The sequence below is a fragment of the Peromyscus californicus genome, unplaced genomic scaffold, assembly GCF_007827085.1.
Source record: "Peromyscus californicus insignis strain IS unplaced genomic scaffold, ASM782708v3 Scaffold_3__1_contigs__length_106647218, whole genome shotgun sequence".
Taxonomy (NCBI): Eukaryota; Metazoa; Chordata; class Mammalia; order Rodentia; family Cricetidae; genus Peromyscus; species Peromyscus californicus.
In genome coordinates, this window is record NW_026294551.1 from 92,935,823 (window position 1) to 92,963,531 (window position 27,709).

The window sequence follows — 27,709 nt, forward strand, 5'->3', positions numbered from 1 at the left end:
TACTCTTCTTGTTGCTAAGACCAGATGATTGACAAGAGACAACTTAAGGAGGGAAAGGGTTATTTTGACTCACAATTCATAGGGATACAGTCTATGTCCATTGTAGCTAGAGTTTTTCTATGTCCACCCAGCTCCTGCAGCTGCTCAGACCCAAGTAAACACACAGAGACTTATATTACTTATAAACTGTATGGCTGTGGCAGGCTTCTTGCTATGTAGTTCTTATATCTTAAATTAACCCATTTCTATAAATCTGTACCTTGCCACATGGCTCATGGCTTACTGGTATCTTTACATCTTACTTCTCATGGCAGCAGGTGGCAGCATCTCCTGACTCACCTTTCCACCTCCCAGAATTCTCCTCTCTCTTATCCCACCTATACTATACTTCGTGCCTGGCTACTGGCCAATCAGCGTTTTATTTATCAATCAATCAGAGCAACATAGTCACCGCATACAGAAAGACACCCCCAGCAATCCATCATAGCAGTAGAAGCCACCTGGCCCTTGGTGCTGATTAGGAAACAGAGTGCGAGAGCTCAGCTGGCTTCCTCTGTTTTCTCTTTTTGTTCAGTCTGGGATTCCAGCCCATGGGATATGCTCAGTGGCCTTAGTCAAATCATTTAACTTTTCTGGATCTGCAGTTTCTTTTCTAAAAATAAAAGAATGAAAGAATGAATTATAGGCATGAGGAAGAAACGGGTGAATGCAACCGTGGCTGGCTGGCCAATGAAAGTTGACACTTTTTCCTTGAAACATTTAAAAGTGCCAGTCGTGCTGAGAAACAACTGTCAAATCTAGGGCCTACATTTCCCAGTTCCCCTTGGAACTAGATGGGATCACGTGACCAGGGCCTACCAAGGGTACATGAAAATAAGTACCGACTCCTACTTGAAGGCCAATGCGTGTGTCAAACCTTTAATCACCCACATTCTTCCTCTGACTCTCTTGACTCAACTCAACTGCTGGATAGCTCCAGAGTGACCTCAAGGCCACACCATACAGGAGGTACAAGACAGAAGGAATTTGGTTCCTCCTCTGGAAGGGAGACCCTTAAGCTGGACTCTCTGTCCTGGACTTTGAAGGAGTGAGATATGCAGGGCAACTGGGCAAAGCCAAGAAATTAGGGGGTGGTTGCAGTGGTTTGTTGATCTGGTTAAATCACCTCTAGCCTGGGATTGGAACCTAGATTAAATAAGGTGACTACAGTGGCTTGAATGGTGGCCCTTCAAAGGCATGTCACATCCAAAGCCATGAGCCTTCGTGTATTCTGTCATCCGATATAATTAGGGAGTTTGAGTGTTTTTTTTCTTCTGTGATGAGAATTGAACCCAGGTCTTTGCATGCTAGACAAGCATTGTACCATTGGGCCAGAGCCTTCACCCTTTGAGTTCATCTAGGGTTACCTGGGTGGACCTTAGACTCATGCTGTGTGTCTGTGGAAGAGACTCACAGGTAGAAGACACTGACAGAGAGGAGAAAGCTCTGAGAAGATGGAGATGCTGGTTGAAGCGATGCAGACACCAGTCAAGGAAGCATAGGAGCCACCAGAAGCTGGAAGAGGCAGGAAGGACCCTCCAGCGCCCAGAGGAGCTCAGGACCACTCTCACACCGTGGTAGCGGCTTTCAGCCTGTAGACCGAAGAGGGGAATCTTCTCTGTGGTTAAGTCTCTTGGTGTGTGGTCATCTGCTCTAGTGCTACAGTGAGGAGTGTGCTGGGCCTGGCATGGTGCCTGGCATGAGGAAGGCACTCAGGAAATGACGGCTTTCAATAAACAGATTCCAATACCTACCCACTGGCCTCCTTAGAGAGGGTCCCAGAGAGAAGGCAGGACTCAAGTTGTCTTTGTGAACCCCCAGGGAAGTGTTCAGGGAAGTCAGAACGGTGTTTATGATGAGGGAAAGGGGGCGAGAGCTTGAGCTTGCTGAGTGATTTTTATTACTTACGGATCACAGACAGAAGTTTTCATTAATGTGTAACAAAAGGGATTAAAAAGTCTCTCCCTGGAGTGTCTCTTTTGATCATCCTGGGAAGCAGGTTGGCACTGCCCGCCCGGGAGATGGCCCTGGGGCACAGAGCCTGGTTCAAAGCTTGGTGAAAACTATCAGGCCAGCTGAATCCTACTTCAGACAGAGGTCCAGTGAGGCTCCAAGGACTCGCTTGAGAAGAGTCTGTCTCAGTCAGTAGCCACAGGTGGTTGCTTCCATTGTGATTAATTAAAATGAAATCTATTCCTCTCCTCTGCACATTTCAAGGCTCTGGTGTGTGCCCGGTGGCTACTGTGTTGGAAAGCTTGTGTCCACAGCAAGTTTGCACAAAGAATGTCCTACTGGAGTTCTAAGACAGCAAGGGCCAGGAGTTCTTTGTTCCACCAGCTATGCCATCAGAAAGGCTTTGTCTCTGCCTCAGTATCCCCATCTCTAAAAGGAGGACTGTTGAAGAACTGACTTCGTGGGGTTGGATTGAGTGAGGTGCCTCAGTCCAGGTGTTCATTCGGGGAAGCGCCTGCCATACATGTTAATGCTCAGAGACTGAGTTCTCTCGCAGAAGAATCTACAGAGGAGAAGTGAGAACACAGTCTAGGAGTCAGGAGGCCTGGGGTCCCCGCTGGCTTCTGACACTCCCAAGAGACTGCAGAGTCAGGCCTGAGTTCCAATCCATGCTTCAAAGTCGAGTGGCATTGAATCACTCCATTCTCTCTGGGCTCCGTTAGATCACTGGTAGAGTAGTGTGTGTGTCTTATTGGACCCTGTACTTACAGAAAAAGACAAGGGCCCAGCACCCTTTTAGAAACAAGAGTCTTTGCCCCCAATCCCTGCTGTTAGGAGTCTATTGGAGGGAAATGGTCAAAGAGACTGCCTGACATTCTAAGATTGCCACTGAAGAGTAATCTGTATCAGTAAAACTCCAAAAACAGTCAAAATGTCTCACAAGACGAAAACAACAGAATACTGTATGCACACACAGAAAGTGGAATTTTCCAGAAGCATGAAATACTATTTTGTAAGATAGTATTGCACGAATGTGTCTCTATCTAAACCGAGAACACATTTACAATTATGCAGTCTACTTTATACAATACATTCCTGAACTTGTTTCTAGAAAGGCTTTGTATCTTTAGAACATAACCCACTGATATTGACAATGGTTTCCTTGATTGGACTTGATTAACTTTTATATTCTTCTTTTTGTTCTATGTTTATCAAATTCCCTGGAATGTGCACCTGTTAGCTTTGAATGCAAACACTACAAACAGAGGAAGCTGTCAGCCCGCATGCTCTTGAAGGACCTGCCCAGGGCTGGCATTCCACGAGTAGATAATGAATGTCTGAAAAGTGGCCTGCTGGGTGGCAGAGGGTGAGGAGACTGTCTTTAGGGGTTTTCTTCCTTTGAACCTTTAAAAAAGGAAATTTGGAGACAAATGAAACATTTTTCTATTGATATGCAGATGAGAGATGGGTGCCAGTAGCTTAAAGAAAGCAAGTTAAAGCTGGCGTGAAATAGCTGTCATTCTTCTAAACTCAACAGTGTCAAGTACAGCCATCCTTCAGTGTCTGTGCCGGATTAGCTCCAGGACCCACGGATAGCCAAATTTTCAGATGCTCACAGTCCTCTTACACAACAGCCCTGCTTCCTTCCTGCATGGCTCCTATTGCACATTGCATATGCTCTGCCAGTGTGTCACACTACAGGACTAGGGAATAGTGACAAGAAACAAGTCTGTCCATGCAAAGTGCATATACAGGATTTCTCCCCAGACCCCCAAATATTTCTGATCAGCCTGGGTCCCTGGATGCAGAACCGGAAGGTACAGAGGCCACTATTGTGACAAAGATATGTGGTATCGGCCCATCTCACATCCATGCTATGAGGCCATAATTGGTAGAAATATATTGAAAAAGATGCGTGGTACAAGCCATAATCTGAAGATGGTAGAAACCCTTTGTCCTAGAATCTTTGTCGGCCTGGTCTTTATTATAGACAAATAACCTAGAACGTGTAAACACATAATTCAGATAGCATTGAAGCCCTGGCTATGTAACCTAGGTTTTCTCAGCTCTCATCCACCCGAGGTTACAAAGGAGTAACTTTAATATTGATATGCAAGCCTGCAGAGCTCTCCGCCTTTACCCCTGTCTCTGGGGGTTGCAGATTCCCCATGGGCTCAGACTCTTTGATCCATCCTGCTTGTAGGTTTTCATGCTGCTGAAGCTCACAGGGGAGTCTGGCTGTTAGATGTGTGTGCCCTGCAGACCTGCTCCACACCCCAACAGTCTCTCAGCCCTGGAAGTTAAGCAGAGGGGCCACAGGAGAAAGCTGCTGTCTACTTGCCAGTTATATCCAGCGAGTAGGGTCAAGTGATTGGAAAAGGAGTCCCAGGAACAGCTAACTCAGGGAACAGGTGAGATAGAGAACAGCCCCAGGAAGGTAAGGTGAGGCAGTTATTCCCAAGTTTCCCCCTGAGGGAGATGGCATCCCCTCTCAAGAGCCTCCTGTTAAATCTTGACTTAGCTCTCCCTCCCCCATCTCCTGTGCCAGCCTGACCAGCATGTAGGTTGCTCTGTTTCCCTCCACATCAGCCTCAGAGTTGCCCCTAGACCATATCAACTCATGGTGTGTATCAAGATCAAGACCAAGTGTATCAAGTGGTGTGAGGATGAACCAGCTCTTTAAGGACAGGAAAAAGAAAAGAGGAAGGAAATGGCTTCGGTCTGTGCTGTTTGTGTATTTCCATGCTGTAAAGGTAGAAATTCTCCCTGCCCTAGATTTCCAGCTCCTGATGATCTGTCGGACTCCAACACTGCCTCGCAAAGGCTCTCAAGGGATCAGCAAGATTCAGCTGCAGCACACCAGCCCTGCCTGATGTGGGAGTCTCCGGCCTTTACCACGGTAGTGGCTAGTTTCAGGGATGAGGAGGGTTCCCCGTCAATGGGAGACACTGCCTGAGGCAACCGCGGAGCAGAATTGGAAAGAACCACTTGGTTGTCTCAGCCCCAGTGTGGCATTGCTTGTGTTTTGAGCCCCACAAGCCATCATGACAGATGAATTCCCTCAGTTTCTAGCAAATTCATGCCCTGCCCACTCTGGCCCAGGTCAAACTGGGGCAGGGCTAGAAAGGTCCTCTTGGGTCTCAAATTGGGACAAATGGCTAATGAGACGTCTATTAACATCAAGGCAGACTCTGGCTGCCGGGTCCTCCCAGCATCTCTCAGTCCCTACCCATTACAGGGTGCTCCTGGCTGGCATACCCTGCCCCCTACCCTAAATTTCTCCAGCCCAAGGACTGGGCTGCCCTTCCCCTAGCTGCTCTTCCCTATGTAATCCAGCCATTTTGTCTACGCCGGCCCTTTTATCTTTTGGCCTCTATGTCTACTGGTCTCCTGGCTTTCTCCTCTCCATCCTCCTTCACCTCACATGGCTCAGCTTAGTAGTCTGGTCATGTCCACTCTGGATTCTCCCAGATGTCTCTGTGTCTACTGTATTCTTCCTTACATGTTTAATAAAAGCCTCAACCCCTTAGGAGCAGGCATGTCCTCCTTTTTATTTACTTATTTTGTTCAGGTCTCATCTGCTGTAACTTGTATATGCTTTCAACGTGTTCCCTCAAGGGCACTGGAAGCCTAGTCCTCAGTGCGGATGCCAAGGTGGTGGAGTTTGTAGGCGGTAGAGCCTAGTGGGAGGTTATTAAGTCACCAGGGGCCGCACTGTGGAAAGAGACTAATGTTTTTCCCTACAAACCTCAGACCTCACAAAGGCAGGCCATTATATATAAAAAAAAGTAAGCCTGGCCCCAGAACTTCTCTGGCTTCCTGTCTGTCTATATGATTCTCTCTCTCTCTCTCTCTCTCTCTCTCTCTCTCTCTCTCTCTCTCTCTCTCTCTCTCTTCCCCTCCCCCCTTGCTGCTGTTATGATGCTGTTCACCATGTTATAATACAGACAAGGAGACCCTCGCCAGAGACTGATAGATAAGGACATCCAGTCTTCGGCTTCCAGCATCCGGAGATATGCATCCCTTCTTTATAACTTCCCACCCTCAGGGGCTTTGTTAGAACATCCAAAAATGGGCTAAGATACCACTGTTTTGACTTCTTATACCTCTATGGTATTTTCATTTCTATCACTGAGTTGGACCCTGAAATGAAATCTTATAAATCCATTGTACTTGTACTCATCAAATGATGAGCATGGCCTGGGTGTATAGGGTGAAACAAGCCTGCTTCATACAATAGACACTAACAAGAAAGAAAACACCATTGTTCCCAGGATGATTAATCTTCGTGGTTAATTTGACTGTATTTAGAATCACCATAGTAACATACTACGAGAAATTGAGGAGGGAAGACCCACCCTTAATATATTCTGTAGCCTAGGGTCTCAGACTGAATAAAACAGGTAAACTGAGCACCAGCATGCATCTCTCTCCAATTCTTGACTGAGGACACTATGTGACCAGCTGCCTGGTGCTCCTGATGCCACACCTATTCCACTGCAATGGACTGTAATCTCTCAAACTGTGAGCCAAAACAGAACCTTCCTTAAATTGCTGCTGTCAACTCCTACAGTCCTTAAACATCCGCCAACCCAGCGTGGATGATGCCTGTCCTGGGCTAGTCACATAACGGAAACTGTGCAACCTCTTCAGGAGGATGCTTTTGGTACATACACAAAAGTGATGACAATATTCTGTGACATGAAACAAGAGGATTTTCTCCAATCAAATGACCACTGCCGCTCAAAGCTCCAGGGTTCTGGGTATATTTTTCTAGGAGCTCAAGATCTGATACAGAATAAGAAAAGTGACAGTCCCTGGTCTTAGTGAGTTTGTGCTCTGGTGGAGACATGATGATGGAGGATGCGTATAGGTTAATGTGACACTACCTGAAGAAAGAAGTTAGGCAAAGTGCTCGCCATTGGAGGAGAGGGCACGTGAGTCCTTCATACGAGTATGGATGGGCATGTGCCATCTAGAGATTGCCGTTATGTCTGGGCTTCTTCCTGCACTCTTTGCTGTCCAGCTTTTCCACAAAGACAGGTGATTTTGTAACAAGGGGCAGCCGTTGCTACACAGTCAGACTACCTGAGCTTTGGCCATGCTCTGCCTGTCTCCAAGAGGGCATTCCAGGTGTTGAACAATATTGTGTTAACAGCATTGCAAGCTAAAACATCTGGTCATGAAGGAAGGAAAATGGGCCGAGGGATATGTGGTTAAACGAGGCATAAAAAAGAGGTTCCTCCTCCTTGGGAGTGACCACATCAGGCTATTTGCCATGCCTTTTCATGATGTTTAATTCTCATACTGACATTTAATTTTGCTGTTGTGGTATTTTGTCTTTCTAATGCTATAAACATTCTCCCCAACTTATTTCCTCTGTGTTTGTTTTTTGCAGTAATTGCCCTTATTTGTGGAGAATGAATTGCAAGACCCCAGTGGATGTCTGCAATGGCAAGCAGTACCAAATTCTACACATACTATAATGTTTTCTATATACACATATCTATGACAAAGTTTAATTTGTAAATTAGGTGCAGAAAAAAGTAACCATAACTAACAATAACATAGAACAATATGATGATGTAAGGCAATGAAAGTAATTTAAAACTTATGAATTATTTACCTCTGGAATTTTCCATGTTATACTTTCAGACTGCTGTTGACCATGGGGAAGCAAAGCTGCCAAGACCAAAACCATGGTTAAGGGGAGATCACTGTGCTCTCTTTTGAGTACATCATTTCCCTTTTTTTTCTTTTCCTTTTCTTTTTTCTTTCTTTCTCTTGTAGTTTTAACAAGCTGACCTCCTACAAAGGATAAGGCTGATCATATTTGTCTAGGCACAGTGGGCACTGAGCTGTCTATCCCGGGGCCACTGATTCATTCCACCTGCCACATTCAGAAAATGATACACACTGGGCAGAGACTCGACACCTGGCTGGTTTATGGGACTCGTTCGCCAAGGTTGGTGGAAACTAGATGCTGATTCAAAGACACTTACATAAATAAGCAGATGCCAAGTTGGAAAAGGGACTGTGGGGGACTGAGGGGGGGCTGTAGCTCAGCTGCAGTAGATACCACAGAGCAGTGTTTCTCAACCTGTGGATTGCGACCCCTGGTGAGGTCAAATGGCCCTCTCATGGGGTTCAAATATCAGATACCCTGCACATCAGATATTTACATTGTGATTCATACCAGTATCAAAATTACAGTTATAAAGTAGCGATAAAAATAATTTTATGATTGGGGATCACCACAACATAAGGAACTGTATTAAAGGGTCACAGCATTAGGAAGGAACCACAGCCAGAGAGACACACTGATCCTCTTGGCAACTGCTCCCATGGAAGTCATGGGTGAAAGAGGGGCTGTGGAATCAGTGGGCACAGATTCATATCCAGGGTCCATTACAGCCCATGCTGGGGCATGGCCCTGGAAAAATCCCTGGTTTTCTGTGTTGACAGAAAACACAGGCCTTTGTGGAGATTGCTGAGAGGAATGAATGTGTATTTGTGTACTTTGCAAGACTTTTCTTGGACGCCTGAAACCACAGAGACCACCAAACCCCATGTAGAATGGGTTTCTCTCTACAGGCACTCCTATGACAAAGTTAAATTTATAAATTAGGCACAGTAAGAGATAATAACTACTAGTCATTAAAACAGTATACCATAATTAAAGTTTTTAAAACTTATGAACATTCTATTAAATATTTTCTGACCATGGTTAAACATGGAACACTGAAACAGCAAATAGCAGACCCTCTGATAAGGGAGGACCGTGATCCATACAGGTTTGTGCTCTGATTGGATTAGTCAATATCTGTCATGGTTACAAGGCTTGGGCACCAGCAGATGGCACTACTGGAAGGTGGTAGAAATGTTAGGAAGCCTTGTGGGAGAAAGCAGGTCACTGGGAGTGTGATTTTCAAGGGTGTATCTTCCACGTGCTCCTGAACTCTTTCTCTGTTTGTATCCTGTCCCTCACAAAGTGAGCAGCCCCCTCCACCACATGCTCCTCTCTTCACAGTGTTCTTCCTTACTACAGTCCTGAGGCCATATAGCCGGTCTGCCAGAGCCGAAACCTCTGAACACAAGAGTCATGGCTACCAGCCACAGAAAGCTGACTAATAATAGCCTGTGCCATGGTACATTGTAGATGCTCAGTAAATATAAACACCCTCTCTTGGCTGCCCTTTGGTTCCAACTGTTCAGCAATGTGAGCGGATGGGAGGGTGGATCTGATGTTTCTAAGCTCCGAATTGCCACTCGATACAATCAATCTCGGGTTTTGATTCCTGCCGGCTGGATCCTTCCGCCACCACCAGCAACAGGGACCACCCCATTTAAAGTCACTTACCGTGTGCTTGTTACGACAGCTGTGCAACAGATCACCTCAAAGCACACCCCAGGACATGAACCTTTCATTTTCTCTTCTTGGATTTGTAGATGATTTGGAGTTCAGAGAGCCAGAGGGTTAGTTTGTTCCTGCTCTGTGGTCCAAGGCTCCCAGCTAGGAGGCTTGAATCCTTTCCAGCTTAGGACTGGAACCCTCTGTGGGTGTGATCACTCTCATGTCTGGAAAGAAATGCTAACTGCCTGTAACCTGTATTCAGCTTCCTGTGGTACGGAGGCTGTTTCCAAGAGGAGTGTTCCAAGAGAAGGTGCCCAGTGGATGCTGGAGCCCTAAGCAAAACTTAGCCTTGGTGATCAGTGTCCCCACCAGCATATTCTGTTGTCTGGGTGGGCAGTTATAGAGATCCACCCAGGCTAAAGGAGAGCCATGAGTGTTGCTCTGTGGAGAGCATGGATGGTATATGGGCTGTCTCTAAAACATACAATTTCAACACTATGTTCCAGGTTCTTAGATGAGCTCCCGTTCCTCAAAAGTTACACAGGGCAGATGGTGCAATGACCTCACTCCTGGAGATGGATAGAACAAAGCTCCAGGTGGCTTGCCTTGGGCAAAGTAAACCAATGAACCTCAGCTACATCCCTATAAAATGGGTAGAAAGCCTCTACCTCAGAGTACCACTGTGAGCCTCATACTTACTATTACAGAGGTTGTTGGAAGGATAAAGTTGGAGGTTTTCATTGATTTCTGACTGTCTTAGAGTTTTATTGCTGTGAACAGACATCATGACTACGGCAACTCTTATAAAGGAAAACATTTAATTTGGGCTGGCTTACAGTTTCAGAGGTTTAGTCAGTTACTGTCATGGTGAGAAGCATGGCAGCATGCAGATAGACCTGGTGCTGGAGAAGGAGCTGAGGGTTCTACATCTTAATCCACAGGCAACAGGAAGTGGACTATGACACTGGGTGTAGCTTGAGCATAGGAGACCTCAAAGCCCACCCCCACAGTGACACAGTTCCTCCAACAAGGCCACACCTCCTAATAGTGCTACTCCTTATGGGAGCCATTTTCTATCAAAACACCAAACTGACATTCCAGGAATCATCAAATTTTCCAGGTATGGCACCCTTGTCTCCTTCACGTGTGGCTGCCTGTCACACAGGTTAACCCTAACCCTCCCATATTCAGCCATGATCCAAGATTTTCACTAGCTTATCCTGGAGGGAGAGCGAGGCTTGCCTGTGCATTCTGGTTGTTGCTCAGTTGACTGCAGCAGGTGCTGTCCCTGATTCATTCCATCTTCCAAAAGGGAAAAAAAATCACTGGGAACCTCATCAGTGTTTATAAATTCCAATTGTGTAAACTTCCCTCGCCATTAAGCGGATTATTAATAGACCCTTTGCTCACATTCATAAAGAACCATCTATTGCCCATAGCTCTCTCCCAAAAGGAGAAAGAGTTTCTAAATTACTTTGTATGTCCCAGGAGAAAGCTTCTGGTCCTTGAAGGGACCATGGCCCATCATTGGAAAATCTTCTCCTAAGGACTTATCTCAGATTCATATTTCTTCTTCATTGTCAATTTTCCTGTCCCCTATGCTTTAAGAGATCCCTGTCTGTGGGGCTGGGTGGGTAAGAATCCTCACCTGCATGAGGACTGAGTTCAAATCCCCAGTACCCACGTAAAAAGTTGAGCATAGCTGGGTGCATGCCTGCAAACCCAGCACTGTAAGCAGCAGGGGAATGGGGTTGCTGGAAAATGGCTGCCTATCCTCCTAGCTCTAGGTTCAGTGAAAGATCCTTTATAAGGTGGGGCATGATGGAGCAGAGCGCCCAGTGTCCCCCTTCAGTCTCCATGCATGCACACATGTATAAATATACCACACACACACATACACACATACTATACACACATAATACATACACCACACATATATACCACACACATGCACACACACACACACACACACACACACACACACACACACACACACACAAACAAATCTCCATTTCTCTGAGGCCCATGAAATAGACAACTGGCTCTCTTAGAGTCATTGAGGAAATGGAAAGGGGATAGTGCTCACCACTAGAATATCAAGGAGCCCTGCGTGACAGCTTTCCTTCTGGGCCTCAAGCCACCTTCTGGGCTTCAAGCCACCTGCTTCACCAGAAGCAGGCTTCTGTGAGAGGTTCGGGAGCACTCACTGGACAGGAATATCTAAACTGCAAACAGTGCTCTGGGATTAGGGACACCAGAGGTGACTTCTATAACTTCAGGTGTCTGGGAACATATCAGGGGTGTGATGTGAGGTGTTGGAGCATCCCCTTGTTGGGCAGGGATGGCTGTGATTTGTCACTGCGAGGGGCTAGCTTCTAATTTTGCTCTGCCCATCAAGTAGAGAAACTATGGGCTGGGCATCAAGTCTGCAGGCCTCAATCTCATGTGGATGCCTATCAGGGTACCATGGTGTGTGTGTGTGCGTGCGTGCGTGCGTGCATGCGTGTGTGTGTGTGTGTGTGTGTGTGTGTGTGTGTGTGTGTGTGTGTGTGTCTTGTTTTTCTTGCTTTTTCAACTCTCCTTTTTTTTAAAAAAAAAAATTTTGAGGTAGGGTTTGTTTGTGTAGTCTTGGCTATTCTGGAACTCACTCTGTAGACCAGGCTGGCCTTGAACTCACAGAGATCCACCTGCCTCTGCCTTCTGAGTGCTGGGATTAAAGGTGTGTGCTACCCTCAACCTTAAACTCTAAACTCCTCTCTTTAGTTCACGAGAACCTGGAGTGCAGAGGCAGGTTTGCCCCCAGTACCAATATTCAGCTGTCTTATTGGTTGCAACAACTATCTACCAACTGCCTAAGACAAAGTCAGTCTGTGGGAGGTCTCTAACAGGGCACTGTCCCTGGACCTGGATGATCTGCTGGAAGCAGCTGGGGGGGCCCACTGCTCCCAACCTCAGTACCAGTGGTCTTTAAAATGTGTCCTTCCTTCTCTGGACTCTGCCATCTCTAACTTCACCACAATCCTGAACAAAGTTAAGTTTTCAGAATGCTAATGATTGAAGTGAGAAAACAGAGGCCTGAGAGGTGCCATGACTTGTTCAGAGTCACACAGGATGTCAGTGACAAAGGCAGGAGGCCGTGGCTACTCTGGGTTGGATATACCAGGGTTGGTGACAAGCCCAACCCCTATACCTCCCTCCCCTGCCCCACACAAGGAAAATCATTTCCTATTCCTAGCTTCTCTGCCAGCCCAAGAGATGGAGTGTAGAAGAAACATTCCCGTATATATAAGGATGGTCTTATGAGGGGGGCAATGGGTTTTGCTGTTTGACATGTTTCCCAGGAGACTCTGGGAAATGCAGGGGCAGAATCCCCAACAGGGCTTCAGGGCTAGGTACCTGCTTGTGGAGTTTTTGTCCAGAGGCAAGCTGTGTGCTCAGACTTGACCATGTTTGGGCATGGAGACTCGACCCAGATGGGACTGAAGACTGCTTCCCTGGAGACCAACCAGGAGACCAAACTTCCTGCTAAAGCCTGACGACGTGGCATGGGGGTGGGGGCCGGATAGAAAGAAACCATCTGCTGGTGGAGACCCGGGGAACTGTGAGTACTGCATCCCAGAGAGCTTGGGAAGGGCTTCTGGGAGGTCGATGCTGCGGGGTAACAGTGGGAGACAGCAGCCTACAGTGGCACAGACAGGGTGGTAGAAACCCTACCTGCCCTGCTGCCCATCAGAGTTATGGCACCAGAGAGCGGGCATGTTGACCTGGGTCTGGGAGTCACTTCAGTGGCCAGCCTGGAGATCGGGACCAGCCTTGTCACTTGTCATTAGTAGAGGGACAACAATAGATAGGCCTGGCAGAGTGCTCCACGCTTTTTCGACTCTCCAGTTAATGATAGCTACTGTTTATGAAGGGCTTCCATTGTAGCAAATTTGTGATGCTTGACGGTATTGGTAGCTCCCTGACGTGGGTACTATTTTTCTTGGCTTGTTTTACAGTCACGTGGTTGCTAAGCAGCAAAGCCAGGACTTGATCTCCTGTCTGATGACCTCAGACCCTCTCTTCTCTACACTCCCCCAAGTCCCTACACCTTCTACTCCCAGTCCTTCTAAGGAAGAGGTTGTCACCCCATTGGTAAAACCACACAAGACTCTTAACCCTTTTCCAACTTTCCTAAATCCAGCCCAGACCTAGGGCGACTTTTCTACACAGAAAGTTCCATCGAAGGAGTCTCGAGACACTTAACCTCTCACAACCAGTCTGTCTGTCTCCTTATAGTCTAACCGAAATCTCTTCTTTTATCACAATAACCCATTTCTTCCTGTCTAGGCCACAGGGGATATCAAAGGTTCACGTCCTTCTTCCTGCGGGAGAGCCTCATTAAGCCTACTCTATCCCAGAGTCCCACCTCTGTTTTCCATTTAAACAGAATCCATGACTGAGCACAGGAGCTGCTGTTTCTTTTAGAACTTACTCCATGGGGCTGGAGAGCCGTCAGGACATCTCAGGCAGGTGGGACTGGGACATGTCGCAGGAGCTGGGACACTCTGGAACAGATATTTCCCTTTTCTGCCCTTCTGAGCTTCCATGCGCTAGCCTTCACCAGGCTCCTACTGTCACTGGTCTTGGGAATGCCCAGCAGTCTAGGAGGGCTCCCTGGAGGAAGCTGGCATGCCACAGGGGAATTCCTGGCAAGTGTGCCAGCTTCTCAGAGAGATAATTGCTGATAATGGATTCTGGGTATTGAAAAACTAATCACAGGCTGTTACCAGAAGGCCTGGGGCCAGGGTGGGGCCCCTGTGAGGTCACAGCCCTGTGGAAGTTGCAACGCTCCATGCATAATAAGAGCGATATTGGTATTTGATCACATCCTCTCTTACTACACCTCTTTTCTATGGACTATCAACTGGGTGGGTCTCATTTCTCTTTGCATCCATGGTCCTAGAAATGACTGCTGTCCCCGGTGGCCATGGGGAAGAAGCTGGTGATGGCCCAGAAGCGTGGAGAGACACGAGCCCTCTGCCTGGGAGTGACAATGGTAGTGTGTGCGGCCATCACCTACTACATCCTGGGTACCACTGTGCTGCCCCTCTACCAGAAAAGGTATGGATCCCCCCACTTCCTGGATCCCCACAGGCCTAGGAACCCCATCCTTCTACCTGCCCTGCCCTTGACCCCTCACAGCAGGCTGGATAGACCCGGCATCCCTCATCCTTAAGCTTAGGGGTTCCAATGCTGGAGAAGAAGACTGTTGAGAGTCCTGCTGGTCTGGGACCTGGTGATGTCAGGTGCAGATGCCCTTTGTCATAAAAAACAGCTCTTCAGTGAGAGTGTGATCTTCAGGGGAGAACTGGAATGACAGATTGGCAGCAGTCTGCATAAATGACTCTGAGACGGGAGTTCTCTCTTTGGGGAGCATGCCTCTCTGCGTCTGTGTTTTTCCAGTAAGTGGGGAATCTCTGTACTGAGCTCACATCTGTTGCCCCAAACTCTAGGCAGAAATCTTGGAGAGTGCTCCACACCCTCATGCCTCTCTCCCCAGCATGCCGTCCTTCCAGCTTTTAAAGAAGAGCCGTGGAGTTCCTGACGGCTGTCGTCTTTGGAACAGACTCGCAGTGCTCTCTCAGCCCACCATTTGCTGAGGGAGGCCTCTGGGCCTATTCTGGCTCCTGACAACCCTCTCCTTTCTAACAGTGGTTCTCCCACAGGACACAGGGGGTGAAGTCACAGTCCATTTGCTTAGGAGTTGGCCTCTCCTGGGCCTGCTCCGCATTCATGCTTTACAATGCCACAGTCATGCCAGGCCAGAGTGTCACCTACACGAGGTGTTGCTGGGCAGTCGTGTGCCTCTCCACTCTATGCTGCTACCTTCCAACCCTGACCACATCAAGCCCCTCATAGAGTTCCTCGTTTTATAGGAGAAAGGGCAGAGATTCTGAAGCGATTTGGCCCTTGTCTCAGGTGATGCGTGTCCCCATCCCCCAAAAGTCACCCACACCTGTGACTTGGGGATGAGCAGGCTTGGCTGCTCATCACAAGCCTGTGACAAGCATTTTAAAGAAAATCAGAGCCTGGGCCCAAGCTCCTGAGAAATTCTGCCCCGCTTTCTCTTAGAGTGGGACTCAGCCTTTTAAAAAGTTTTCAGGTGTGAGGTGGGTAGCAAGATCAGAGAACCACTATGTAGAAAACATCCAAGAGCCAACCAGTCCGAGATCATTCCATGCTCACAGCCAGATGGAGGTGCCAGCCCTGGGCCTCTCCAAAGACTCTCAGTGAACAGAGATTCTAAGTTGGTGTGTGTCACTCTTGTTCTGAGGTGTGTGTGTTTGTGTGTGTGTTGTCTCCCCAGTGTGTGGACCCAGGAATCTATCTGTCACCTGATTGAAACCAACATCAAGGACCATGATGAGTTGGAAGGCAGGAAGGTGCTCCAGTACCCATGCCTGTGGGTCAATGTATCAGCTGTGGGCAGATGGGCCATGCTGTATCACACAGAGGACACTCGGGACCAAAACCAGCAGGTAATGAGTGGGGGCTGGGTATATTAGCCCTGACAGGTCTGTGAGCTTGTCCCCGGCTGCCCATGTCACTAAAGTCAAGGTACATTAACCGACCTGAATGGGATCTTATGGCTGGAATGAGGTGGAGTCAGCCTCAGACCTTCAGTGTTGGAATCAGACAGACGTGAGTGGTTTAAATTTACCCCTCATTGGCTGTGCAACTGGGGGAAGGCCACTGAGGCCCTAGGAGTCTCAGTTTTCACTCTTGTAAATGGGTGCTAGTGCCATACCCAAAAGTGCTATACTGAAGTCCGGTGCCATGTCCAAATGTGCAAAGTCCCATGTTGGCAAATGGTGGGCCCTCAGAGAAGAGAAGCAGTTGTTAGTAGTTACTTCTTCCACCAACCGAGTCCAAGAACGGAGATGGGTGAATCCGTGGGCCACCTGGAAGCTGGAGCTACAGCAACCTCCATAACAAACATGTAAGAGTGTTTCCCTCAATTGCGCCCCCTCCTGCCAATCACCATCAAAGCCCTCCCTACTGAACGAGCTGGTTCCCTGCCCTCCCTCCCTTTCCTTCACTTCCCCCACCCATTCAACAACCTCTGAGCCTTCCCAAGTCAGGCTCACGGGTCTCAAGAGGAGAGAGCTTATATAGGGAGACTGATTCCAGAAATGCCACCTGATAGAGTGGGGTCAGAAGCGGCTGAAGGGTACCAGGGTCTGTTTCCTGAGAACCTCTCCCATATAACTATGGAATTAATATTGGCATACAAATTGGGGCATCTCAACTCTGGCTACGTATGAGAACTGCCTAGACTTAACAAAATCAGAGTACTACACCGGACCAACTGAGGCAGAATCCCTGAGTACAGACCAGTTGGTGCAGATCCCCAGATGAGTCTAAGTTTGGATATTATTGCTACGAGCTACTGGAGGCCCAGGGTCACCATTCAAGTGATGTTGAGAAGACATAGCCAGCAGCCATGTAGGGTCAGCTACCAGACGGAAGCTGGGCCACAGCGGTTCCCAGGACAGGTGTGTGGCCCTGTCACAAGCATGATACTGACAGTTAGACTTGAGACTGATGGGATGGAGGGGCAAGGTGCCTGGTGTGGTGTCTGGGGTGGTGGTGGTGTGTGGAAGCAAGGTGTGGCAGTGCTCAGAAGTCAGACTTGTGGCCATTGTTGGCACGACTGTGTGGGACAAGAACATTGAGGCCTATCAGGGTTAGCTCCTACCAGTGGTTCATGCTTCTTCTTTGGCATCCAGCAACCGTAATTTATCCCAGAAGTGAGAAAAACATTTTCAAAGATAAGAAATGGTGCCATTCTCCTGGCATACTGGGTTGAGGCTGCCTTTTAATCCTGAGGCTGCCAGCCCAGAGAAGCTAGAAGCTACTTTAAACCCTGCTGGGGTTGTGAACAGTGTATATTACTTCTTTTCCAGTGAGGGAAAAAGGGGGCTGTTAAACCACAGCACCCACAAACCACGAACAGAGAGTGAAGGGCAGTCTGGCATTGTGGGACAGTCAAACACATTTCATTCTCTGGCCCAGCATCGGGATGTGTGCCTGGCTGATGTTCCGGGTTGGTAGTATGCCTCTAGACAGGCCGGGCTCTCATTCCTCCTCCACGGCCTTCTCTGTCTCCCCCCATGGACCTCAGTCTAAGGGGAAGGAGCTCTTGGCAGCCTATCCTAACAAGAGTGAAGCCTCAGATTAGAGGCAGGGGCTGCTTCACTTCAGCTCATGCAGGTAACTCAGGGATGGTTGTACCGGGGCAGGTAGAGAGAGGTAAAAGGTCCCAGGCCTTGCCTCAGCCTGGAGAGGAAACTCCTGGCAAGGGTCTTGACAAACAGATCAAGAATGTAGACTCTAGAGGAGCTGCAATCAGGCAAAAGACACAGCGGTGCCCTGGGATGGGTGCAGACCCCTACATCAGAGCTCGTGCTTCAAGTGGGAAAACAGCAGTTACTCCAATTTCACAGGTAAAGCCACAATACTATTATTATTAATAATTCTTCCACTTTTTGAACTTACAAGATCTGGGCTCTCGCTAAGTGCTTTACGTAAGTTTCCTAGTTTAATCTCCAGGGAGGTTCTGGGCAGGCACCACTACAAATGACTTCACAAGGTTTAAGAGGTTGTACCAGATGCCAAGGTCACACAGCTTGGAAGCCGTGGTTGAACCTGGGCCTGTCTGGCTCTACAGAGAAACCTGTGCTCAGTGGTCAAGGTTACCCAGTGACGGTCCTGCTACTAAACATTCCACAGTGCCCAACACTTCTGAGGACCAGATTCCCCAGGAGCTTCAGCTCTCCCTGGCTCACTGGGGTCTTGCACCTGCCTGCAGCTCCCCTGTTTCCCTGATATTAGCACCACGATGAAGCATCTCTGTGCTGCTAGACTGGGTGCACGTGGAGCATGCAGCTTGGGAGGTAACTGAGTCCTGGGGAAGACGCTAGTTCACCACTTACCCATTGGGCCTCAGGTTTACATATTTGATCTTGGACATGACTACTTCACTAGAATATGGTCCTTGAATGTCTGTCTCTACTTCCCCTGTGCCTGTACCCCACAGGGTAGGAGCTTATGCTGAAGGGCACCCCAGAGGTACTCTCCTGCAGGTCTATAGAGAGGTCCATCCTTGCAAAGTACCTCTTGAGGTTCATACGGGTGGCACCCAGTCCTTCTGGCACAGGAAGATAAAAGCCAGGTCTCCACTCTGGGCTGTCTCTGCAGAGCTTTGCAGCTGGGTCTCTTCATCTCAACGGGCCAGAAGGTTCCTAATAGCAACCATCAGTGCCAGAGTTTAAATGCATGCCGCGCTCTGCCTGCCTGGAGCTCTTCTCTGCACTTTCTCTTTTTCCTTTGGATTCTCTCACAGACCCGCTTGCCAACATATTTTCTTTGGTTCACACAGGATTAGACTTCAAAGAGTCTTCTCTTTGGATTTTAGCCAGGATTTTGAAATCCTGGGGGTTTGCAGGAAAATCAGGTTTTCTGGCTTCTCTGGATGTGTCGGTGGATGATGTGGCGTCTCTTGTCCACAGGAGTGACGACGTCCCTTCGGGATGTGGCTGGCTCACTCCCCTCTGACTTGACACTGCCTGCCTAGCCTCCCTCCTCGGTGTTACCTGCATGAGTGTGCATACAGAGTGTGCACTTGTGTGAGCCATGATTCTCTGGCCCATTGCTGTGACACTATTAACCCATCTCAGTAATGAAGCCATAAAGGGTCAGAGAGGGTGAGCAATTTGCCTAAGATTTCACAGCAAATAGATTCCAATTGAGCCCTGCGTCCAGGTGTACAGCATCATGTTGAGAGGCTCCAGGCCCACCGTCTATACTCAGATACCAACCATGCTCTCCAGGGGCTGACTCCCAAGCCATCATTTTGTTTGTTTGTTTGTGTGTTTTTTCATACCCCAAAGCCTCACTCTGAGCCTCTTTGAAGTGAGCATTTGAAAGCCTAAGCTCCCTTGCTTCTCCTCCACAGTGCTCCTACATCCCTGGCAACCTGGACAACTACCAGATGGCCCTGGCTGATGTGGAGAAGGTCAGAGGCAATTTCCATGAGCACCAGACTTTCTACTGCTTCTCTGCACCCCAAGTCAATGAGACCACCGTTGTGTATCGGCGCCTCTATGGGCCCCAAGTCCTCCTCTTCTCCTTCTTCTGGCCCACCTTCCTGCTGACTGGGGGCCTCCTCATTATTGCCATGGTGAAGCTCAACAGGTCCCTATCCATCTTGGCAGCTCAGAGGTAGAACAATCTACTCTGCCCCACAGCGCGGGAGTCATCGGGGACAGCAGGGGTCACAGGCAGGGTTGCTCATCACTCTTCCTTTTCTTTTGTTTGTTCAACATCTTTGCGAAGTCATTTCCTACTCAAGAATGTTTAATAGCTTTCCAGTGCCTTTGGATGACAAAGAGCTAGCCAGTTACAGCTCCTTGCTCCCTGTCCTCAGTTGGTTCATGTCTGTTAACTACTATGTCGGTATATACGCCCCAGATGATGAATATTGTCACCTCTGTTCCTATGTTCTCTCTCTTAGCTCAAATGCCTGCCTATCGCTCCCAAGATATTCTCCCTGGCCAAATTCAGCTTCTTTCAATTGTCACAAAAACAAGAGCTCTCATTTATAGGGCAACTTAGTGTATTGCTTTTTGTTGAGGACGTTAAGTCACACATTATTCTGAAATTTAAAATTACTGCTGTCCTTCAATATCCACAGGAACTAGTTCCGAGACTCCCTCAGATGCCAAAAATCCCTTAATATAAAGTGATGCAGTGTGTGTGTGTGTGTGTGTGTGTGTGTGTGTGTGTGTGTGTGTGTGAGAGAGAGAGAGAGAGAGAGAGAGAGAGAGAGAGAGAGAGAGAGAGAGAGAGAGAGGGAGGGAGACTTCTGCACACCTTCTATGTGCCTCACAACATCTCCAGGTGACCAATAACACCCACCACAATGTTAATGCTGTAAATGGTTTTCATTTTCTATGGTTTAGGGAATTATGATGAGAAAGGGTCCATCTATGCTCACTGCAGATGCAATTTTCCCCCAAATACTTTCAATCTGCAGTTGATTGAATGCAATGGGGCAGAACCTCTTGATACAGAGTCCAAGAATATTCACACAATAACAAAAGTCTTTGAGGAAATAAATACATCAAAATATTAACTGTGGCATGGTGGTTAATTTTAATTTTCTTCCTTATCCCTGTTCATTTTTGTTATTTTCATTTTTCAATAATAGGAAGATCATATACTGTTTTGTTGATTTTAATCTGAAAAGCAATACAGAGCTGCTATTTTGGAGAACGTTGAAAGGGGGCCACCCTCAGGGAGACAAGGGCAGACTCTGAGGGGCTGTTTCTCCTGTTAGAGACAGGCTGAGAAGACACAGTGCTAGCCTCCCTGGATGGAAGAATGGCATTTACTAGGAGGAAAATTTGCAGTTCATATTGTAGGTGATTTCAACATGTCCCCTATAAACATAGATGTTGGACATTTAACACATTGAATGTTAACGATACTAATACGAGGTGATTAGGGTTAGAAGGGGGCCCCCAATTGGTACCATCAGCTTTACAAGAACAGGAAATGAGACCTGAGATAGCATGTTCCTCTGCTGCTCTTCTCGATGCTCTCCCCACATGGGCGCCTGAACATCACCATTATATCCTTACCACCAATCTGATAATTTTGCTCAGGTTGCCCTGACATCTGCTGTTACCCTCCAGTTTCTTACCTGTGGCCCTTCCTTTCAAGGACAAGCCGCTCATTGTTCTCCAGAGCATCTCTGTCTGGGGGTGAGCACAGTCTCAGGAGACTTCAGGAAAGCCCACATTCTGCTACTGTGGTATAGTTTACAAGATGCTACCACTGGGGGAGAGTCATGAATGGGTAGCAGGTATCTCTCTGTATTGTGTTTTACAACTACATGTGAATCTGTAATCATCCCCCCACACACACACACTTCAAATTCAATTTAAAAAGAGAAAGCAAGTGTCCCAACAAGGAGTCTGACTTTAAGGGGTTACTTTCTGCAGGTTTCCAGCAGGAGAAAACTGACACATCCTTCCAGAAGAATCAGTATGTAGGGATGCCTAGCCTCCCCTGCCTGATGCATTAGTCACGATGACCTTCATTTTCTTTTGAAAAACTGTTGCCCTCCTGTCAGCCGAATGGCCTGCCCCCATCAAAGCCACACCTATCTGTGCTTGTGGAACTGAGTAGCCAACCTGAGTATGAACAATGGGCATTTGAGTGTGGCAGAGTCAGATGCACAGGAAAGATGATCTTGTCAACAACGGCTGCCTACAGACAGAGAGCCCTCTCCCATCCCAGATAAGTCACTGCTGATGAGCATCAGGTGCTTTCTGTACCTTTGCATTGATCCTCACAGGCCACGACTTACACCTGCAGAGGTGTGCCTGGTCTATTCCTCAGCTGGCCTTTCCCCTCAATCAGACACCTCATGGAGATCAGAGACAATAGGACCCCTGAGCTGCTGATTTGAAGTGGAAAGAATCCTTGTGAGACACCCTAGTGGTGCCAGGCCTCAGATGGCTTCAGCTCTCTAGCCAAGGCCATGACTAAAAGAAAGTGGGTCTCTTCCATTTTTGAAGGTTCCCAAGGGAAAAGCTTCCTCTGCTCTCTGTAAAGCTGGAAGGCAGGGAGGGCAAAGAGATGAATCTGATACATGCTTGCCTTCAGGGGGCTGTCTGTCTTCTTGCTTTGTCCTCAGTTCTATGACCGCCATTATTAAGGGTGATAAGGAACCTGAATGGTGTACATTTCAAATCCTGTAATATAGAAACCTTAATTTTTGTGATTTGCTGAAATAATCTCTGTTTCCCTCTAAACCAACAAGTTTCAGCCCAAGTTCTCCTGCTGTTAACCCCCTTAGGTCAGCCAGTGGCAAAGTTACTACTGATATAACAGGTGGTTGGTTAAACTGTCTAGTACCCTTTTATTTCGTCTTGTTTTTGGAGGAATTTGAATGCCATGAAATATCTGGGAAGATGCTGTTTGAACAAGTGAAGCTGTCCAGTTCCTTTCCAGCTGAGGTCCCTTCACAAGCAGATGAAAGAGAAGCAGCAGATGCAGGTCAGAGGTACGGAGAGCTTCCCTAGAGTGAAGGGCAGCTGCCCTTCAACTGGAGACACAGGAGGCCACTACCCTTCGGTAAGGACACTGAGACAGAAATTACATCTTTTCCTACTTGTTCTCCTAAACACATGTGGTCAGAAGTTCCAGATCAAGATAGTGAGATATACCTATCATAGCCAATCAAATATAGAACATTGATTGGAGCTCAGCTGCTTGGTTAACTAGACATTAAAGATACCTTCAAAAAATATACAGCAGAGGCGTGAGAGATGGCTCAGTGGTTAAGGGTGTGTGTTGCCCTTGTAGAGGACCAGGATTTGGTTCCCAGCACCCACATCAGGCAACACATATCTGCCTGTAACTCCAGCTCCGGGGGGATCTAACACCTCTGGGTTCCAGGGGCACCTGCACCCATGTGCACAACATGCCCACACTTAGACACACACACAATTAAAAATAAAAATAAATCTTTTAAAATGTAAAACAATGGGATTTCTCTGGATAAAATTTTGTAAGATGAAATTATTTTTCATAAAACGTTTTTGTAACATGCATAGATTTACTATTACTTTAAAATAAAGAAATTGAAATGAAATATTTTATAGTTCCTTGTTTTAATTTGTAAAATGGCAACTACTAATAACTATGATCAATACACACCAACACTCCTTGGAGCTTCAATATTTTTCAAAAGTATAGTAAGTCCTGAGCACAGACAGCTTAGGGGTTGGGTTGGTGCATCTAGAGATAAAGATGATGTCTCTTCCCACCATGCCCATGGAAATATAACGCTGTCCTCTTCAGAGTACTTCAGATTGCCACTGAGACACAGACGGGAGGTTTTAGTTCTCTGGATTGCCTCTGTGTCTGTTCATGATATTACAGAAAGGTCAGTGGATGGGTTATCTCCTGACCTACAAACACTTGGATCATTTGTTTGCATGTCAGATCAATGCAAAATTCAGGGTCTTCCCGGGTTACCCAACTCCTCCCTACTGATGTACAATACACTGTCGTCAGCCAGCTTCCCTGAAGGGGGCTTGGGAGATGGGGAGTGGAGGTACGTGGAAGCAGCAAACTCCAGACTGGATGTGAATCAAGTGTGCGATATATCCCCAGGCTTGTTCCTCTCCCAAGTTGCAGTCAAAGGTGGGCTACAGGGACTTTGGTTCCTCATAATCCCCATCATTCCATACGACCCGCACTCCTGATGGAATAAAATTAGAGGCTCACTAAACATGTATCCTCAAAACGGGTCTTCTCCTCCTATGCACTGTGAAGGGCAATCTTGTGTGAGAGCACCGGCGACCTGTGGAGTCTCTTGCTAACTCTGTGTAGCATCAAAACTGCATTACACTGGGGGAAGCTCACATGGTGTCAGAACTGGTTGGTGTCAGAGAAGAAACAACTTTCCCATCTTCCGTCAGAAGCACCGCCAGGGAGAAAACCCTCATATTTCCACATTTCTCTTTAGTGACAGTCTACATCAACACTTTTGATGAATAACTCACTGGACCAAGCTGTAGCCCTTCCATTCCGGGATATATTTAGCTAACCATTCCCCCCAAGCGACAATCTGTCATCCCTAATAGTAATAAGATCTAACATTTGTGGAGCACCTGTGTGCCGGGATGTGGGCCAAGCCTTTCCATGTGTGGCTCATTTAACAGTAACGGCATTCTTTGAGGTTAATATTGGCCTCTCCATTTCATAGATGAGATAACTGAGACATGAGGAAGGGGCTTAACGTGCCCTAGAAGTTAGCAAGTAGAGGAGCTGAGATAAAACCTAGACAGTACAGCTTTCTTTACTATGGCTCTAACCACTGAGTACCTTGTTCTCCCGTCTCTGCCCCTTGATCAAGTGTGCAAAGGCCGAATGTTGAGAGCATGTAAGCTGCCTCCATGGCACCCCCCCGCCCCAGAGTCTAGGCTCTCACAGCTCCCCTGTGCTAATCTTCTAGAGAGCCAGTAACAGAGAATATTTCCCGAATATGAACACTTGAAATGTGGGTGCTGCCAAGAACAACTGGGGCTGCCTACAGTGTGCCAGAAGCCACAGTTTCTGGCCCATGACCCATCTGGCCACTTGAAACCCAGGCATTCTGCAATCTCCTGAATCCTTGCATTGCTGACCACTATTCCAAAGCAGAATAGGACGGCAGGTTTGATGGTACCTTCTCAGTGACCCCACCCTTCTCTTGTGGCCCTTTCTTTCTTTATCCAGTGTTCACAAACCACAGACTTAATAATCATCTCTAGAGTTTTCCCAGTAGTCGACAGCATAATCATTTATGTTTATCTTTAACATTAATAAAAATTTGGCCATGAGACATCTTCTTGGCATCCAACTACATTTTCTGTGAATATGCTGGCCATGGTCCTTCAGGCCCTTCCATTTTTTCCAATCCTTGAAAGTGAATTTTCTGTGTCACCAGGGAAAACACTAGCGTGGAACAGTCAGGATCCTTGATGAAGCTCCTGGCCCCATCCAAGATCTGCAGCCATGCTGAAGTACTACAGTTGCTTCTTGGATCTCACTTCTTGTGTGGAAACTGGTAACACATCCAAACAGAATTGTGCCTGGCATGCCCTGTTCTCAGGCCATTGCACCAAGAAGGCGCAGACAGCATTTATTTTCACTCTCTCAGGGCATCTCTTCAGGGGCTCGTTCTCATTCTACAATTCCCGAGCTAAGTGCCCGTTCGCTGTGACACTATTGTAGAGCCCCGACTGTATTTTTGTGTTTGTCTTTAGTGATAAAGCTTGTAGGAAAGAAGATTTAGAAAATCAGGAGTTCAAATTGCTTTGTCTATGACCTTGGACAGTTCATTTAACTTCCCCAAGGCTCAATTTCCTCAGCTGGGAAAAGAGAGAAACTTCATTTGTTTCATAGGGTACTTGGCATGGCCGAGTGTAAACAGTCAGCAGAGTACCTGGTGCATTGAAGATGCTCTGGAATGTTTGTCCCTTTCTAGCCAGCCGGCCCTCCAACTCCAACCATGCAGATGCTTTTCTGTTGCGAGTTCCGAGGAACTCTCACTAGCAACTTTCCATCCTCCTTCTGGAGAGTGCGACCAAGAACTGCCATGCTCATCTTTCCTTCCCTGTTCATCTTAAAAATGTCACTTACCAGGGCACTGTGTCTTTGTTTGGAAGTCCTTGACTATGCCCAGATAAACTGAGATCTTGAAGGAAAGCCTTGGGACCTACACCACTGTCTTGTCACACCATCTCAAGAATCAAAGGACGTTTGCTTTGAGAGTCCACTTCGTGGCAGAATCATTACCCATAATAATGATAGGGCTGGACAAAATAATCTTCCCAGTGTGAGGCAGCCAAATCCCTTGGCCCAGAAATCAGGCTTAATTGGAAATTAAATTGCATTTCCATGCCACCTGCAGGATGCCTATATCCACAGCTAATTTATCAAGGTGATGCCTTATCTGGAGGAAGCCCATGGGAATGGAGTGGCTGCCTCAGCAAAATTGCAAGCTCCTAACTGATGAAAGAACGTTCTTTACCATTTAGCTTGAACTCCTCAAGTTTCTCATTTGGAGCTTTTATGTGCCCATTAGCTATTTCTCTGCCAGGTGCTCTGACAGGCCCTAGAAATACGGATATCAGTGGAACCTGGCTCCATGTTCTAGTATTCATGGGCAGTGGCAAAAGAGTCACATAGGCAAAAGATTCCAAAGCCACAGCATTTACTCATCTGGGACTGGGTAGCACAGGGAGATAGAGCGTACAGTGGATGGACTCTGACAGAGGATTTGATTTTTGTCTTGAGCACGGATGCAGACAGTTTGCAGTGATTGGGAGCTGTGCTAGCCAGCTTCTTCACAAAGCTCTGAGCTATTCATCCCATCCTCTGGACAGGAAACAGATATGCTAGGGTTTTCATCATCCATAGTATATTTACTGATGAAGAGCCCAAGGCTTAGAAGGTGAGTCACTTGCCTGAGGTCACTACTTTGCATCTAATAATCACAGAACTGGAACTGAAACTCGGGTAACTTCTACAGAACCTTTGCCTTTGAACTCTACACTCTAGTGTTCTCTTTTTTCCATCAACTTTTAGATGTGAAATTGTCTAACTATAACTATTAGAATGTGTAGTGCCCACCCCGACTCACTGAGGATTATCATTACTCTGCTGGAATTGCACTCCCCGTCTTTCTGTGTCTCTCTTTTCCTCTATGCGTCTCCCCATCCCCATGTGTGTTTATGTGTGTACATACCACCTGAGAATTAGATTCAGAAACACAAAACACAGGACACAGAGATCAATTTGGCTGGACCAGAATATGGATGTGGGAGGGACAGACAGGGACAGACAGTGACTGACTTCTTGGGGTTCGGCTGGGAGGACCAGGCCAACTCTCATATAGAGTGGACCATCCTGCACCTGGAAGCCATGTTGGTATCTGTGGTCTGTGCTACAGCTCAGGTACATGCTGGTGTCCATGGTCCATGCTGCGGCCCCAGACCATGTTAAGGCCTGAGGTCCTTGTAAATGTCCATGGTCTGTGCTGCCTTTTGGAGCCCATGTCAATGTCTGTGGCCTGTGCTACTGCCCGAGGCAAGGTGGATGCATGTGCTCCAAGACCATGTTGATATCCAAGGTCCACGTGGCCAGTGATGGTCGTGTTGATGTCTATGGTCTATGCTGAGCCTGGAGGTTATGTGGGTGTCCATGGTCTATACTCTCAAAATAACTCATGTTGTTGCCCATAGTCCATGTTACCACCAAAGGCCATGTGAATGTTCATGGGCTGGGATGCCTCTGGATGCCATGTTGATATCTGTGGTCTGTGCTGCTGTCTAGGGTCAAGATGGTGCCCATGGTCTGTGCTCCAATGGGGGCAGTATTGATGTCCATGGTCTGTAGTGCCACTAGAGACCATGCTGAGGTCTATGGTCTGTGCTGATGCTGGGGGACAGGTCCCTGTGGATGTCCATGATCCCTGCTGTAACTGGAAACCATGTGGAAGTTGATGATTCATGCTGCCGCTGACTATAAAGTGCAAGGAAGCTTCTTTTGCAGTGATATTGATATCTGCAGACTCTCAGTTGAGAATGAGAGACAGAAGGATTCTGTAACAACCCCTCCCTTAAAAAAACACTCTAGATAAGAAGCCATTGAGGAGAACTCTTAAAACTTGTGATAGGGAGCCAGGCATGGTGGCTCATGCCTTTAGTCTCAGCACTCGGGAGGCAGAGGCAGGTGAATCTCTCCAGCCTAGTCTAC

At 47.4% G+C, this 27,709-nt stretch overlaps 2 protein-coding genes across 2 annotated transcripts in view; one reads left to right on the forward strand and one right to left on the reverse strand.

Moving 5' to 3' along the window:
- Kcnip1 (potassium voltage-gated channel interacting protein 1) overlaps positions 1-27,709 on the reverse strand; it is a 378,331-nt gene that overhangs the window by 333,256 nt on the left and 17,366 nt on the right. The gene's annotated exons all lie outside the window — the stretch shown is intronic.
- Positions 12,783-20,525, forward strand: Kcnmb1 (potassium calcium-activated channel subfamily M regulatory beta subunit 1). The gene is made up of 4 exons (XM_052759018.1): positions 12,783-12,947; positions 14,292-14,449; positions 15,696-15,867; positions 19,347-20,525. Exons 2-4 carry the CDS (start codon positions 14,316-14,318, stop codon positions 19,614-19,616), a joined length of 576 nt encoding a protein of 191 aa, XP_052614978.1. The 5' UTR covers positions 12,783-12,947; positions 14,292-14,315; the 3' UTR covers positions 19,617-20,525.

What these genes read in the sequence shown, in the direction of transcription:
- Kcnmb1 (XM_052759018.1), top strand. Translation starts at nt 14,316, where the DNA reads ATGGGGAAGAAGCTGGTGATGGCCCAGAAGCGTGGAGAGACACGAGCC. An exon ending in CTGCCCCTCTACCAGAAAAG is followed by an intron (nt 14,450 to 15,695) that starts GTATGGATCCCC and finishes TTGTCTCCCCAG; the next exon opens with TGTGTGGACCCAGGAATCTA. An exon ending in CTCGGGACCAAAACCAGCAG is followed by an intron (nt 15,868 to 19,346) that starts GTAATGAGTGGG and finishes TCTCCTCCACAG; the next exon opens with TGCTCCTACATCCCTGGCAA.